Source organism: Hylobates moloch, unplaced genomic scaffold (genome assembly GCF_009828535.3).
Source record: "Hylobates moloch isolate HMO894 unplaced genomic scaffold, HMol_V3 SCAFFOLD_19, whole genome shotgun sequence".
In the NCBI taxonomy this organism is placed as follows: domain Eukaryota; kingdom Metazoa; phylum Chordata; class Mammalia; order Primates; family Hylobatidae; genus Hylobates; species Hylobates moloch.
The window spans coordinates 71,592,485-71,609,880 of record NW_026652294.1 but is presented as its reverse complement, the minus strand read 5'-3'; the positions used below and the strand labels follow the sequence as shown (position 1 = coordinate 71,609,880).

The 17,396-nt window shown below is 37.0% G+C and overlaps 1 protein-coding gene across 10 annotated transcripts in view; it reads left to right on the top strand.

The window, feature by feature from the left end:
* KDM4C (lysine demethylase 4C) overlaps nucleotides 1-17,396 on the top strand; it is a 416,633-nt gene that overhangs the window by 253,641 nt on the left and 145,596 nt on the right. For all 10 annotated transcript variants that reach the window (XR_009210974.1, XR_009210973.1, XR_009210972.1 and 7 more), the window contains 2 exons: nucleotides 389-602; nucleotides 2,438-2,514. Coding sequence is in view for 7 of the 10 variants with exons in the window: in XM_032138252.2 (XP_031994143.1) it covers nucleotides 389-602; nucleotides 2,438-2,514 (291 nt within the window). In the remaining 3 variants the exon portion in view is untranslated. The remainder of the gene's footprint in view (nucleotides 1-388; nucleotides 603-2,437; nucleotides 2,515-17,396) is intronic.

The following is a 17,396-nucleotide window of genomic DNA, read 5'->3' as shown; positions in this document are numbered from 1 at the left end:
TGGGGTCTTTGTACACTCCTTCAAGTGTAGCAAGGTGTGATTCTTCAGTAAATGAAAACAGATCTGTTAACTCTAGTGCATATGAAGAAGCAAAAGAATTGATGCTTTCCACGAGCTAATTTTGGAAAGACGCAATTTTAGTAGCCAGTTACTTTCTTATATGAACAGACATATAGAATATTGTCCTTTTCCTGCAGATTAACTTTTGGGTGGAAGTCTGAGGTGGAATGTTGATTAAAAAAAAAACTAGTAGTTTGGTCAAGGAGAACAACAGGAAGAACAAAAGTTAGAAGTTAGTGTCTGGAACAGGAGTTAGTGGATTTGAGTGACTAGAATGATGAGCTCTTTTCCATGTTTTTCACCCATGTGGAAACGTTATGTTTTTCAGCCAGATAGCAGCAATGAAGAAAATGATGCTAGATGGGAGACAAAATTAGATGAAGTAGTTACGTCGGAAGGAAAGACTAAGCCCCTCATACCAGAGATGTGTTTTATTTATAGTGAAGAAAATATAGAATATTCTCCACCCAATGCCTTCCTTGAAGAGGATGGAACAAGTCTTCTGATTTCCTGTGCAAAGTGCTGCGTACGGGTTCATGCAAGTAAATGGATCTATAATTCATCAATCACTGGCTTTTCAGCATTTCACATCTTTATTTCTCACTTTTTTGGAACCTGTCAGATCTGTTGCATGGACTATTGGCATTCTTAATGGTTATATCATTCTTTTTCACATTTCTTCTGGTAAAAGTATGAGTTACTATATTTATCCTTTTTTCACCACTTTCATGTAGTATCAGTGGAGAGCAGGTCTGGTTTTTTTTTGTTGGTTTGTTTGTTTGGGGTCCAGGTGAGGAGTCCTCATGGGGTTCCTTTCACATGTTTGAATTTTACTTACTTTAAGATCTAGTTTATAAAAACTTAATTTGAAAGTCTGATATTGATTGGTGACTGTTTCTCTTTGAGACTTTTAAAAGAGAAATGAATGTTCCTTTGGTTGTTCTGAGAATTGTACTGAGTTCACTTTTTTTCATTCGTGAGGATAGGGATCTCTGTTGCATTCCAGGGGAGAACAGTCATTACAGTTGTTTTACCCCTGGACTGAGATAGTCTCCACACCTATCTCAATTTATTATTTTTAACAATTGGGTAAGTCGTAAATATTTATTGGCCTGCCATGTAAATCCTATGAAATATGTAAAAGGGATCTCATATACTACAACTCTATTTCAAGGCATTTTAATATTCTAGATCTTACCAAATCACATATTCTAGTAACACACTTAGGTATGGCCTGTCCTCTGTCAATGTAGTTTGAATGGTTTATAATATAGATATTAGTTTCTATATTTAACTCAGAGTAATAATTGCTTTGTATTACGGTTGAAACAGCTTCCTCGTCTATCATTTATTAATTAATTAGATACTATCTACTTCCTCAAGGGATTTAAATGCTATCTGCTTGAAATATAATCATAGCCATCTTCTTCTTGTATTGAAGGCAATCTGTAACACACACACACACACACACACACACACCTTACATTATTATGTGTATACAATAGGTAAAGCACCAGGACACAAAATAATTGGGATATAATCTGATTCCTGAATGTAGCAGCTAGGCAGTGTAGCCATACTATTTTATACACATATGCTTTAACTCATTATTTCATGGACATGGTTAACTGTGATAGGTTTTTTCCTTGGGAAATTACATTTCTGTTATTTTGTTTTCATCTCAAATGTTATAGAAATTTTCAAAAATTACTCATTAAATCTTAACCCTCTTATAAGGAGGGGGTTTTAATATCGGAAATATTAAAAATCGCTCATTTAAATATTTCAAAATTCTCTTATCTCAAGAAGTCAGAGTGACATGTGTTCCTTGATGCCACATAATTGCTATGTATATTTGCGTCATCAGCCATCACCTTAGATAGTTATTTTCGGTCAGGCGTGAACTGAATAGACAAATTGAATTGAAAATACTCCTTCATTGCTAACTCTGAATTTGCAGCATTTGCCCTATCATTGAGGTTAAAGGTAGTTAGACTTAATTTTTGAAGTAATTTTAAATTATATTAATTTAAAAATATTAGGTTAAAATGTATTTATTGTATGATTTTTAACATTTCCTTAAACTTTGCCCCATGGATTGCAACTTATTTTAAGATGTCTGTGCGTGAACAAATTAGTAGACTTGACAGTTTAAAATTTTATTACCCTTCAAGATGTTCCATAAGTATTCTCTATAACTGTTGTGTTAGTTATCAGTAAGACTCACATTCACCTTGCTTATGTTTTGTTCTATACAGTGAGAATCAAGACAGTATGGTAGGCTAGTGTCCCGTTTTTATTTATTTCAGTACTGAGATCTGCAATGTTTTAAAGGTGAAAAAGACCTAATGCATGGATACATACTATTATTTTATAGGTTGTTATGGTATTCCTTCTCATGAGATCTGTGATGGATGGCTGTGTGCCCGGTGCAAAAGAAATGCGTGGACAGCAGTAAGTGGCTTATTTTAGTATCGCTTAACCTTTCTTCCCATCCCACCCACTGTGGACACATTTAAGTCTAGTGAAAAGATAAGATTGCTCGGGTGCTTATATGTGCAATTCTATACTTCCTTGTGTTTCTAGTCTTCCCTCTCAAAAGCATCTTACCTGCTGGTTCTATATCCATTTTAGAAATATTAGGTAAATTTCTTTCCTTTTTTTTTTTTTTTTTTTTTGAGACAGAGTCTCACTCTGTCGCCCAGGCTGGAGCGCAGTGGCAAGATCTTGGCTCACTGCAAGCTCCGCCTTCTGGGTTCACACCATTCTCCTGCCTCAGCCTCCCAAGTAACTGGAACTACAGGCACCCGCCACCACGCCTGGCTAATTTTTTTTTATTTTTAGTAGAGACGGGGTTTCAACGTGTTAACCAGGATGTTCTCGATCTCCTGACCTCGTGATCTGCTTGCCTCGGCCTCCCAAAGTGCTGGGATTACAGGCGGGAGCCACTGCTCCTGGCTTTTTTTTTTTTTTTTTTGAGATGGAGTCTCACTCCATTGCCCAGGCTGGAGTGCAGTGGTGTGATCTCAGCTCATTGCAACCTCCACCTCCCAGGTTAAGAAATTCTCCTGTCTCAGCCTCCTGAGTATCTGGGACTACAGGTGCCTGCCACCATGCCTGGCTAATTTTTGTATTTTTAGTATTCACCTTATTGGTCAGGCTGGTCTTGAACTCCTGACCTCAGTTGATCCACCTGCCTCGGCCTCCCAAAATGTTAGGATTATGGCCGTGAGCCACTGTGCCCTACTATTAGGTAAATTTCTGGTGGCAGTCCTCTACTTAGGAACCTGCTGGGACTGTCAGTTTATCATGTCCACATTTACATTTTCAAGGCTTCAGAATTTTTCTTCATTTTCTTGTCCATCCCTATTTTGCAGTACTTGAAAATAAGTATTTCAAGTAACAGTCAAGGTGGGGGATCCTCAGTGACCCCTGAAGAAACTGTGTTCATATCCAATGTTTATTTTTCTTTTTTTGAGACAGGGTGTCACTCTGTCATCCAGACTGGAGTGCAGTGGCGCAATCATGGCTCACCACAGTCTCGAACTCCTGGACTCGAGTGATCTTCCCACCTCAGCCTCCTGGGTAGCTGGGACTACAGGCATGCACCACCATGCCTGGCTAATTTTTTAATTCTTTTGTAGAGACAAGGTCTCACTATGTTGTCCAGGCTGTTCTCAAACTCCTGAGCTCAAGTGATCCTCTCACCTTGGCCTCCTGAAGTGCTGGGGTTACAGGCATCAGCCCCTGTGCCTGACATCATATCTAACTTTTTAACTAGCATGAGGTCTTTCCCCACTTACTTATCCTTACATTTATACCTTAATACATTTTAGAGTTTCTGGTCTGTACTAGGCATTGCTGTGAATTTTAGACAGAATATTTAATAACAAATGATCCCCATTTAGAGACAAAGAATTCACTTGACCTAAATTGTTTTTCCTAAAGACCTTGTTAAAAATTTACCTTACTACTTTCCTGCAGATTTTTGGGGGGCAGAAGAAAATAATAATAATAATATAAAAATTTAGCTTACTTCGAATCTTTGATTTCCATCCCAACAATCTATGTCAACTTTGTTGCCATTTAATTAAGTTTTACCTTAATTTTTCTTAAACACTGTCTTTCAAGAGGAATCAGAACATTCTTGAAAGTGAAGAACAATCAGACCTCAGCAGTGTATCCCTCACTCATGATCTCAGAGCAGGTGCTCAGCTCGATGATTTCAGCTGTAATAGCAGCATTTACTTTATTCTTCAATGATCTCTAATGACAGAGAATTACACTTCCTTGCAACTGAAGTTAAAAACCTGAATGACAATATAAAGAATACGCCTTACATGATGAAAATTTTTGTCGTGACTGTGTATATCTAGTTCTCAGTAAGTCTGAGAGTGGTGTCTTTCTGGATGATTTTATTGCTGGCATTCACTTTGGGGAGTGAAAGAAGGGATAAAAATATGGACACTCTTTATGGTCTGAATAATCTGGTATATTTAATGTTAGAGGTTTTATCTCCCATTTAAGAAGTCCCTGCATCAGTGGGCCCAGAAAGCATTTTGGTACAGGTATGCATTACTTAATGACATGGATACGTTCTGAGAAATGCATCGTTAGGCAATTTTGTCATTGTGCGAACGTAATACAGTGTACTGACACAAACCTGGACGGTATAGCCTACTACACACCTAGGCTATACTATACGATGTAGCCTATTGCTACTACTGTCCTGAGTAGTGTAGGCAATTTTAACACAATGGTAAGTGTTCGTGTACCTAAACATAGAAAAGGTACAAAAGACATAACAGCCTTACAATCTTATGGGACTACTGTCATGTATGCAGTCCATCTTTGACCAAAGTGTCTTTATGTGACACATGACCATATTTTCTTTCATGTGATTATTATGTTAATAAATGTAAGGCATATTTAACACAGCCAGGAGGTCCTGCTTCTAATCTTGACTATATAAATATATCAAGCTCTTATTTATTATATAGGTCCTATTCCTAGTATATGAGCCAACATAAAGTATTATTGCAGAATCAGTTTGGTCAGTGATGTTATCTCCTTCGCCCTGAATCATAAATTTAGAAGTTAGAGATTATATGATCAGCTCACCAAGGCATTAAGAGTTCTCTGTTCCATCCACAGTTACTGCCTGGCTCCTGTGCTCACACACTGAGCAGTCCTGTTGTCCAAGGTACCATTGTCCTTTGCATGGCAGACCCAGGGCCAGGCCTAGGCCACTTACCCTGATTCTAAAGCTGGTTCTGATTGATTATGCTGTTTTCATGTAGCATGTTTCATACAAAAAATACTATGATTAATCACTCTTTGGAATAGACTTAAAGCATCTTTCTATTAATTTGAGCTCATTGCCCCCTCAAAAAATACAATCTTGCTATTTGTATTTTAATATTGAAACTATGTAAATCTCTATCAATTTACAGTTGAACTGGGAACTCTTGAATATAACATTACAATGATTTTTAGACTTACATAATTTATTTCTCCCTGTAAATGATCTGAATTCACAGTGGATTCCAATTGTTTTTTCAGTGTATCCATTTGAGTGTACTTTTTCTATGAAGCTCCCTTCCCATTTCTGTTGAAGAATAATTGAATGAAGTTTAAGTATTGTAGAAAAGTAACTGACAGTATTCATATTCTGACTTTAACCCTCTGATTTAGTGTGCTGGTGAGTGTTACAATATTAATTTTTACTAAACACTTAAGTATGATTTCTTTAAATTTTGTGGCTGCAATGATTGCATTTTAAAAGTATCCTTAAAACTGACTTCTTCAGCAATCAATCTCATATCTTCAGTTTTATACTCCAGAGGAGCCCTAGCCTCCTTGTAAATAAAGGGCTCTAAAGGAGCTCCTGGAAATCAAATAGTGCAGCTGAAGTCAGATGATATTTCATTGGTGGCTTGTAGTTCACTAACTCTCATTCCTAATTTCCTGGAATTTTTTTTTTAAAAACCTGCCTTGTGAAGGTAAATTATTCCTATAGCATATTTAGTTTGAGACACATGATTATACAACAAATTTAATTGTTCTATTGGTGTTTCCTTTCATGGTAAGTGCTTTTCAACGTCTCGTATTCATTTTTTATGAGGTATATGAGAATTGTATGTGGTGGTTCTATTTTTTAAAGATTCTTTTTAAAAAGAGAGACTATATTATAAAAGTACTGTATCATAGAGTTAATATTTTAGAAGCAAAGATATCTTATTATTTCACCCATTTCCAGACATAAATAAATTCATATTAAAATGGAGTAATTTTTTTCAGCTTCAGCCTGGGCAAAACAGAAAGTGGAGGGTGTATGCGTGGCTGGAGTCAATAATCATAGATCAGCTCTTTTTTTATTTTCCAATTCTAAAGAGTAGATGTCGCTCTAGACTTAAATTAGGAAGATAGAGATCATAGTGGTGTGGGCTGGATCTTTATCTGTGACTTCCTGTGTCCTCACCATTTCTAAAGATTAGCTTCAGACGTCACTCTGATTCATTGTGCTCCCATTTTGTTACTTTTCCTTTCACGTCCATTAAAATTAAAACCAAAATATATATTGCAGCTTCAATTGCGTATGCTTGAGGAGAGATTAGTTACAATTTTTTATTGTACCCTAATTTGGATTCTAGGGTTATGGCCCTGTGCCCAACCTCAACTGAAATGAAATGATACAAAGAACTCCACAAATAACTGTCAATCCTTGGATACAATTTGTATATTTCATAATTCTAATTAAATATCATCGCTTTGAGTCCATGCCTTACCCTAGTTCAGTATTACCCAAATAAATAGACACAACTATCTGACAGCTATAGAGTTTGACTTATGGCTTATAAACCAGCTTTCTTATTTCATTTTCAGCTCTGTTTGATTGAAACCCTTTTTGTTCTATTTATATAATTCTTTTTGGAGCAATTTTTCCTCCTTTGTTATATAATCATTGTAGAGCACATTCCAAACATTACCAAATCCAGATTTTAGTATCAAAAGTCAATAGTCTTGATATTAGTATCTGTGTCTCATTATTTTGACTCTTCATGTACATCTCACTACTTTTTAAAAAATATTTTTGTTTGTAATTTTTTTGGTATGTTGTAGGTATATATATTTATGGGTTACATGAGATACTTTGATACAGACATGTAGTACATAATAACCACATCAGGTTAAATGGGGTGTACGTCACTTCAAGCATTTATAGTTTGTGTTACAGACAATCCAGTTATACTCATTGCGTTACTTTAAAATGTACAATTAAATTATTTTAGACTGTAGTCACCTTGTCGTGTAGCAAATACTGTTTTATTCATTTTCCGTTTTTTTTGTACCCATTAACCATTCCCATTCCCCTCACCCCACTACCCTTCCTAGCCTCTGGTAACTACCCTCCTAGTCTCTAGCTTCATGTGTTCAGTTAGTTTTTTCTGATTTTGTGAAGAATGTCAATGGTTGAGCACTTTTTCATACACCTGTTTGTCATTTGTACATACATACATACATATGTGTGTGTGTGTGTGTGTGTGTGTGTGTGTATATATGTGTATTTTTTTTTTTTTTTTTGAAACGGGGTCTTGCTCTGTGGCCCAGGCTGCAGTGCAGTGGCACAGTCTTGGCTCACTGCAACCTCTGCCTCCCAGGTTCCAGCAATTCTCAGCTTCCTGGGTAGCTGGGATTACAGGCGCATGCCACCATGCCCGGCTAATTTTTGTATTTTTAGTAGAGATGGGGTTTCACCATGTTGGCCAGGCTGGTCTCGAACTCCTGACCTCAGGTGATCCACCTTCCTCGGCCTCCCAAAGTGCTGGGATTACAGGCGTGAGCCACTGTGCCCAGCCTGTCATTTGCTTATTTTCTTTTGAGAAATTTCAATTCAGATCTTTTGCCCATTTTTAAATCAGATTATTAGATATTTTTCCTATAGCGTTTGAGTTCCTTTTATATTCTAGTTATTACTCCTTTGTCAGATGGGTAGTTTGCAAATATTTTCTCCCTTTCTGTGGGTTGTCTCTTCACTTTGTGTTTTTCTTTGCTGTGCAGAAGCTTTTAAACTTGATGTGATCCCATTTATCCAATTTTACTTTGTTGCCTGTGTTTATGGGGTATTACTCAAGAAATTTTTGCCCATACCAGTATTCTGGAGAGTTTCCCAATATTTTCTGTTAATAGTTTCATAGTTTCAGGTCTTAGATTTAAGTCTGTAATCCATTTTGATTTGATTTTTGTATATGGGAAGAGATAGGGGTCAAGTTTCATTCATTTCCATATAAATATCTAGTTTTCCCAGCATCATTTATTGAAGAGACTGTCCTGTTCCCAATGTATATTCTTGTCGTCTTTGTGGAAAATGGGTTTACTGTAGATGTATGGATTTACCTCTGGGTTCTCTGTTCCCTTCCACTGATCTAAGTGTCTGTTTTTATGCCATTACCATGTCATTTTGGTTACTACAGCTCTGTATTATAATTTTAAGTTAGGCAATATGATTCTTCCATTTTGTTCTTTTTGCTTAGGATAGTTTTGGCTGTTCTGGATCTTTTGTGATTCCATATAAATTTTAGGATTTTTTTTCTATTTCTGTGAAGAATGTCTTTAGTATTTTGATAGGGATTGCATTGAATTTTTAGATAGCTTTGGGTAGCATGGACATTTTAACAGTATTGATTCTTCCAGTTCATGAACATGGATTATCTTTCCATTTTTTTGTTTCCTCTTCAATTTTTTGCATCAATGTTTTATAGTTTTCATTGTAGAGATCTTTCACTTCTCTGGTCAAGTTAAATTCTAGGTATTTACTTTTCTTTGTAGCTACTGTAAATGGGATTACTTTCTTGATTTCTTTTTTAGATTGTTCACTGTTGGTATGTAGAAATGCTTCTGATTTTTATATGTTGATTTTCTGCACCTTTACTGAATTTATCAATTCTAATAGTTTTTTGGTGGAGTCTTCAAGTTTTTTCAAGTACAAGATAATATCATCTGCAAACAACGATAATTTGAATTCTTCCTTTCCAATTTGCAAACCCTTTCTTTCTTTCTTTTTTTTTTTGTCTGATTACGCTGGCTAGGATTTCCAGTACTGTGTTGAATAACAGTGTTGAAAATAGGAATCCTTGTTGTGTTACAGGTCTTAGAGAAAAGGCTTTCAGTGTTTCACCATTTAAAATAATACTAGCTGTGAGTTGGTCATATATGGCTTTTATTGTGTTGTGGTATGTACCTTCTGTACCCAGTTTTTTGAGGGTTTTCATGAAGGGATGTTGCACTTTATCAAATGCTTTTTCAGCATCAGTTGCAGTGATCATATGGTTTTTGTTCTTCATTCTAGCAATATGATGTATCACATTGATTGATTTGCATATGTTGAATCACCCTTGCATTCCTGGGATAAATCCCAATTGGTCATGATGAATGATATTTTTAATGTGTTGTTGAATTTAGTTTGCTAGTATTTTGTTGAAGATTTCTGCATCAGTGTTCATCAGGGCTATTGGCTTTGGTTTTCTTTTTGATGTTTCCTTTGTCTGGTTTCGGTATCAGGATAATACCGACCTCACAGAGTGAGCTTGGAAGTGTTCCCTCCTCCTCTACTTTTTGGAAGAGTTTAAGTAGGATTGGTATTCTTATTTAAATGTTTGGTAGAATTCAGCAGTGAAGCCATTGGGTCCTAGGCTTTTCTTTACTGGGAGACCTTTTTATTATGGCTTTGATCTCATTACTAGTTATTGGTCTGTTTGGGTTTTGGATTTCTTTATGGTTGAATCTTAGTAGGTTGAATATTTCTAGGAATTTGCCCATTTATTCTAGATTTTCCTATTTATTGGCATATAGTTGCTCCTAGTAGCTACTAGTGATCCTTTGAATTTCTGTAGTATCAGTTATAATGTCTCCTTTTTCATCTGTGATTTTATTTATTTTGATCTTCTCTCCTTTTTTCTTAGTCTGGATAGAGGTTTGTCAATTTTGTTTTTCTTTTTTTTCTTAAAAAAAACATCTTTTTGTTTTATTGATCTGTTGTATTCTCATTTCAAATTCACTTATTTCTACTCTGGTCTTCATTATCGTTTTTCTTCTAATTTTATGTTTCATTTGCTCTTGCTTTTGTAGTTTTTTAGGATGCATTGTTAGGTTGTTTATTTGAAGTTTTTCTTCTTTTTTTATATAAGCACTTACAACTGTAAACATTCCTTTTAGTACTGCTTTTGCTGTATCCCATCGATTTTGGTGTGTTGTGTTTCTGTTATCATTTGTTTCAAGAAATTTTTCAATTTCCTTCTTAGTTTCTACATGGACCCACTGGTCATTCAGGAGCATATTGTTTAATTTCCATGTGTTTGTACATCTTCCAAAATTCTTTTTTTTATTGATTTCTATTTTTATTCCATTGTGGTCAAAGAAGATGCTTGATATGATTTCACTTATTTTGAATGTTTGAAGACATGCTTTGTGACTTAACATGACCTATCTTTGATAATGATCTGTGTGCAGAGGAAAAGAATGTGTATCCTGTGACCTTCGTATGAAATGTTCTGTAAATACCTGTTTGGTCGATTTTGTCTGTAGTGTAGATTAAGTGTGATATTTCTTTGTTACTTTTCTATCTGGAGGATCTGTCCATTGCTGAGTGTGGTGTGTTGATGTCTCCAGCTGTTATTGTATTGGAGTCTATCTCTCTTTTTGTCTCTAATGTTTTCTTTTTTTTTTTTTTTAATTTTCTTTTCAAGGGTATTTTTTTTTTTTAAATTTTTTAAATTATTGTTATACTTTAAGTTTTAGGGTACATGTGCACAACGTGCAGGTTTGTTACATATGTATACATGTGCCATGTTGGTGTGCTGCACCCATTAACTCGTCATTTAGCATTAGGTATATCACCTAATGCTATCACTCCCCCCTCCCCCCATGCCACAACAGTCTCCAGTGTGTAATGTTCCCCTTCCTGTGTCCATGTGTTCTCATTGTTCAATTCCCACCTATGAGTGAGAACATGCGGTGTTTGGTTTTTTGTCCTTGCGATAGTTTGCTCAGAATGATGGTTTCCAGCTTCATCCATGTTGCTACAAAGGACATGAACTCATCCTTTTTTATGGCTGCATAGTATTCCATGGTGTGTATGTGCCACATTTTCTTAATCCAGTCTATCATTGATGAACATTTGGGTTGGTTCCAAGTCTTTGCTATTGTGAATAGTGCCGCAATAAACATACGTGTGCGTATGTTTTTATAGCAGCATGATTTATAATCCTTTGGGTATATACCCAGTAATGGGACGGCTGGGTCAAATGGTATTTCTAGTTCTAGATCCTTACAGAATCGCAACACTGTCTTCCACAATGGTTGAACTAGTTTACAGTCCCACCAACAGTGTAAAAGTGTTCCTATTTCTCCACATCCTCTCCAGCACCTGTTGTTTCCTGACTTTTAGTGTTTTCTTCATATATCTAGGTACTCTACCGTTGAATGCATATATATTTATAGTTGTTATATTCTCTTGGCTCAGTTGACCTCTTTATTATTATATAGTGACCTTATTTGTCTCTTCTTACAGTTTTTGTCTTGAAATCTATTTTGTCTGATACAAGTGTAGCTACTCCAGCTCTTTTTTCTTTCGTTGCCATGGAATATCTTTTTTTCATCCGCTTATTTTCAGCCTATGTGTATCTTTATAAGTGAAGTGTGTTTCTTGTAGACAACAGATAAATTGGGTCTTGTTTTTTTATCCATTCAGAGCCACTCTGTGTCTTTTGATTTGAGAGTTTAGTGCATTTCCATTGTTACTGAGAAGTAAGGATATGTTCTGCCATTGTATTGTTTGTCTTTTGCTTCTTTTGTGGTCTTCTCTTCCTTTCTTCATTTCTTTTATTGAAGGTGATTTTGTCTTGTGGTATGATTTAATTTCTTCCTTTTTATTTTTTAGGTGTATGTTATATGGTTTTTGATTTGAGGTTATGATGAGTCTTGCAAATACTATCTTACAACCTATTATTTTAAGCTGATAACCACTTAACACTGCATAGGCAAAAACACACAGAGGCAAAAAGAAAACCAATAAAAGCTCTACACTTTAGCCTCTTGCTTTTTAACTTTTTGTTGTCTCTGTATATATCTCATTATAATTTCTATGTCTTGAAAAGTTGTCATTATTATTTTTGGTTGGTTCATCTTTTAGTCTTTCTCCTTAAGATCAGAGTATTTTATGTATCACATTTACAGTATTATAATATGCTGCATTTTTTTGTGTACTTACTATTACCAGTGAGTTTTGTACCTTCAGTTGATTTCTTATTACTCATCGACTTCCTTTTCTTTCTGATTGAAAAACTCCCAGGCTGGGCATGGTGGCCCATGCCAGTAATCCCAGCACTCTGGGAGGCTGAAGTGGGCTGATCCCTTGAGGTCAGGAGTTTGAGACCATCCTGGACAATGTGGCAAAACCCCATCTCTACTAAAAATATAAAAAATTAGCCAGGTGTTGTGGCAGGCGCCTGTAATCCCAGCTACCTGTGAGGCTGAGGCAGGAGAATCGCTTGAACCCGGGAGACAAAGGTTGCAGTGAGCTGAGATCGCAGCACTGCACTCCAGCCTGGGTGACAGAGCGAGACTCCATCTCCAAAAAAAAAAGGAAAAGAAAAAGAAAAAGAAAAACTGCCTTTAGCATTTATTGTAGGATAGATCTGATGTTTATGAAATCCCTCAGGTTTTGTTTGTCTGGGAAAGTCTTTATTTCTCCTTTATGTTCGGAGGATATTTTCAGCAGATATACTATTTTAGGGTAAATGTTTTTTTTTTTTTTTTTTCTTTCAGCACTTTAAATATGTCATGACACTCTCTCCTGGCATGTTAGGTTTTCACTGAAAAATCTGCTGCCAGACAGACATATTTGGAGCTCCATTGAATGTTAGTTTTTTCTTTTCTCTTGCTGCTTTTAGGATCCTTTTTTTCCCCTTGACCTTCGGGAGTTTGATTATTAGATGCCTTGAGATAGTCTTCTTTGGGTTAGATCTGCTTGATATTCGGTAACCTTCTTGTACTTTGACATTGAGATCATTTCCTAGGTTTGGGAAGTTCTCTGTTATTCTTCCTCTTGACCAACTTTCTACCCTTATCTGTTTCTCTGCCTCTGCTTTAAGGCCAGTAACTCTCAGATTTGCCCTTTTGAGGCTTTCTTGATCCTGTAGGTGTGCTTCATTGGTTTTTGTCCTTTCTTCTTTTGTCTCCTCTGACTGTGTATTTTCAAATAACCTGTCTGTCTTCAAGTTCACTAGTTCCTTCTTCTGCTTGATCAGTTCTGCCTTACAAGACTTTGATGCATTCTTCAATGTCAGTAGCATTTTTCAACTCAGAATTTCTACTGGATTCTTTTTAATTATTTCAATCTCTTTGTTAAATTTATCTGATATAATTTTGAATTCCTTCCTTGTGGTATGTTGAATTTCTTTGAGTTTACTATGAACAGTTTCTTTAAATTCTTTGAGAGGTCACATATCTGTGTTTCTTCAGGACTGGCTCCTGGTGCCTTATTTAGTTCACTTGGTGAGATCATGTTTTCCTGGATTGTCTTGATGCTTGTGGATGTTCATCTGTCTGGGCATTGAAGAGTTAGGTATTTACTGTAGTCTTCCAAGCCTAGGCTGGTTTGTACGCATTCTCCTTGGGAAGGCTTACCAGGTATTTGAAAGGACTTGAACATTGTGATCTAAGCTGTATCTGCATTAGCGGACACCCCAAACTCAGTAACACTGTGGTTCTTGCAGACTTGCAGAGGTACTGTCTTCGTGTTCTTGGATAAAATCCAGAGGAATTTTCTGGATTACTAGGCAGAGACTCTTGTTCTCTTCCCTTACTTTCTTCCAAACAAATGGAGTCTCTCTGTTTGTTCTGAGCCATGTGGAGCTGTAGGTAGTGTGACAGAAGACTCTCTGTGGTTACCACCTCTAGGACTGTGCTGGTTCAGAACTGAAGCAAGCACAGCATTAGATCTCACCTCACGCCAGCCCACTGTAAACACTGCTTGGCTACCAGATACTATGTTTCCTCAAGGCCTTGGGACACTACAGTCAGCAGATGGTGAAGCTAGCTAGGCTTGTGTCCTGCCCTTCATGCTGGTGAGTTCTTGTGGGCCCAGGTGCGTACTGAGGTACCATCCAGGAGCTAGGGACTGGAGTGAAAAACCTTAGAAGTCTTTCTGGTATTCTGTTGTCCTGCAGCTGTGCTGGCACTCAAACCAGATGACACAGTACTTCCCACCTTGCTTTCCCATTTCTACTGGCAGAGGAGCCTCAGCCCATGACCACCACTACTACAGGCCCATGGAGAATACTGCCGGGCTACCACCAGTGTTCAGTTAAGGCCCTAGGGCTCTTAAGTCAGTTTGTGGTGAATAGTGCCAGCCTGGGACTCACCCTTTGGGACACTGGGCTCCCTGCTGGCCCAGAACTGGTAAAGAAATGCTAAAAGCCAAGGCCTAGAATTGAGGACCCCAACATCCTGCTTGGTACTCCAATTTCTGTGGCCAAGCTGGTACCTAAGGTGCAAGAGAAAGTCCGCTTTACTTTCCCCCCACTTTTCTTATCAGAAAGAATCTCTCCTTGTGGCCACCATTACCTAGGAATGTGCTGACTTTCAACTAAAGTTAGCAAGTCTCAGAGTCTCACCCAAGGATCACGGGGTACCATCTGGGTATCACTGCTGGTTATTCAGGGCTTAAGGGCTGTTTAGTCAGCAGATGATGGGTCTTGCCAATACTAGGTCCATTGTTTCAAGGCAGTGAGTTCCCTTCTGGCCCAGGTTTTGTCTAGAAATGTCCAGGAGCTAGGCCCTGCAATGGAGCCTTCATGACTCTGCCCAGTGCCCTATCCTACAGTGGGGGAACTGGTATCCAAGATGCAAGGCAAAGTCCTTTTTACTCTCTCTTCTCCTCTCCTCAAGCAGAAGGAAGGGATCTCTTTTCATGAGCTCTGCTGCCTGAAATTGAGGTTGGAGATGGCACAAGTACTTCCTCAGCTGCCTTGACTGGTGTCTCAGTAAGTTGAATGTCCAGTGGCTCTGAGCCCAGTCCAGCACCATGACTCGCCTAGGAGTTGCAGTCCTTGTGGCCTAGACTGCCTTTCATATTTATTTAAAACCCCAGAGTACTCTAGCCCATGGTGGCGAGGCTTGCTGGAACTGAAGTTCGATCACTGGGATGTGTGCTCACCCTCTGGCTTGGGCTGGTTTAAATATTCCCTCTGTGGGCAGGTGTCAGGTCAGTTCAGCCAGGTTTGCTTTCTTTTGTAACTGGGCAGCACTGAATTCAATGCATTGTCTTACAATTTCTGTGCTCTCCTGTGCCACGTGACCGTTGCCAGGGGATAAGGGAGGGGTGGCGTTGGTGATTCAAGACTGTTTTTCCTGCCCTTTTCAGTGCTTCTTTCAGTGATAGGAAGTTAAAACCAGGTACTGTGGGTGCTCACCTGATTTTTGGTTCTTATGAAGGTACTTTTTTATATAGATAGTTGTTAAATTTGGTGTTCCTGCAGGAGGGGGTGATTCGTGGAGCCTTGTGTTTGGCCGTCTTGTTCTGCCCTGTCTCCAAAATCCTCTCATTACTTTTGACTTAAGTTTCTACAGTTTGTGTCTAATCTGTGCATCAGTTTCTACTGCAGGCTATTGCTAATTTAAAATTTAATGCTAATATGCTCACCATAAAAATGTAGAATTTGGAGAGCTTTCTTTCTGGGTTTCCCCCCACCGTTTTGTTTTTTTTTTTGCCTATACTGAAAATTGTTAAGGCTAAGTATTTCTGTGAAATACATCAACACTACTTTAGGGATATACTTTTAATTATGAAGGATGATGTTAGTTAAATGCCTGGAATATGTTGATAACCTAAATATTTACCTCTATTCCAATAAATTATAATCCAAGTCCTCAATCTTCTGTAGAGTATTAAAAGGTAATTGCTAATAAGTAGTAGGAGAATTTTCTGTGTGATCTTCTGAAGAATTTAAATTATAAAATTCTAAAGAGTAAATAAATATAAAAATAAAACTAATATAAAAATAAATGAATAAACAAATTAAAAAGGAATGTGTGTAAGATTATTTTTTAATTTGGGGGACAGTATAGCATTTGGTAGATGTTTCTCTCCAGGAAATTTGGATGTTTCTTCCAGGACCTTTCGGGGACTGAGGGCTGTGGGATTTTATTAGAGTGCCACAAATATGAATGAGAACTGCATGTGAAGATTGATAATGTAACATCATAGAAAGTCACAGAATGTAACATCCAACCCCGTTTTTTGACTTTGACCAATCATGAGTTGCCTGGCTTCTGTACATGGCAGCGTTAAGCCTATGCTGTCATTGTTTATTGCCAGTTTGAAAAACTCCAAATAAAGTATCAGTTGTGCTATGTCCTTCTAGGGAGCTTTTTTGTTACCTTAGAGAATTATTGGAGGTCAGGCAGGGTAAATACAGTAGCCAATATACCTATAATCTAGATATTAAATCAAAATTGAAGGAAGATGTAAAAGTAACATAATGAGAAGGTATGGCTTTATTAAAGATCTTCAACCAAGGTTCTTTTTGGCCCTAGAATTTGTTTATTCTGGCTTGCTTTGTATTTCCATTTTGCTTTAATTAGTTTGTCTTAAAAATTAGGGACCTTAAATAAAACTAAATTTACTTATGCATTTTTTAACCTAGAGGTGATGGGTAAGAGAAATATATAAGAATAACTTGTGACACTGATAAATACTGACCAGATGACTAATTACATGTCATTATATATTTTCATCATTATACATCATTCATCTTTGAAAATGCTGTGTTTGATAGTATAATGGTAAATATATGTCATTATACTTTTGTCCAACCCATAGATTGTACAACACCAAGAGTGAATCTTAAACTAAACTGTGGATTCTGGGTGATGATGTGTCAGTGTAGGTTCATCAGTTGTAACAAATGTGCTGCTGTGGTGGGGGATGTTGATAATGCTGGAAGCTATGTACGTGTGCGGGCAAGAGATAATTGGGAAGTTTCTGTACCCTTCAATTATACTATGAACTTAAAGTTGCTATAAAAAATTAAGTCTAATAAAAAAGTTATTTTAAGGCCTTACTGTAACTCTGTCTGCTTTGATGCAAAGTACATTATATTTTAAATTCCATTTTATTTCAATATATGCCTTACAGTTAATTCAGGAGAATTTGAATATTTATGCTTGATAGTAATATAGTACAACAAAAAAAGCAGCTATCCATTATACCATTATGGTGTTGGATGCCTATTGCCATGCTATCCAAAACTAGATTTTGTAATGAAAAATGTAAA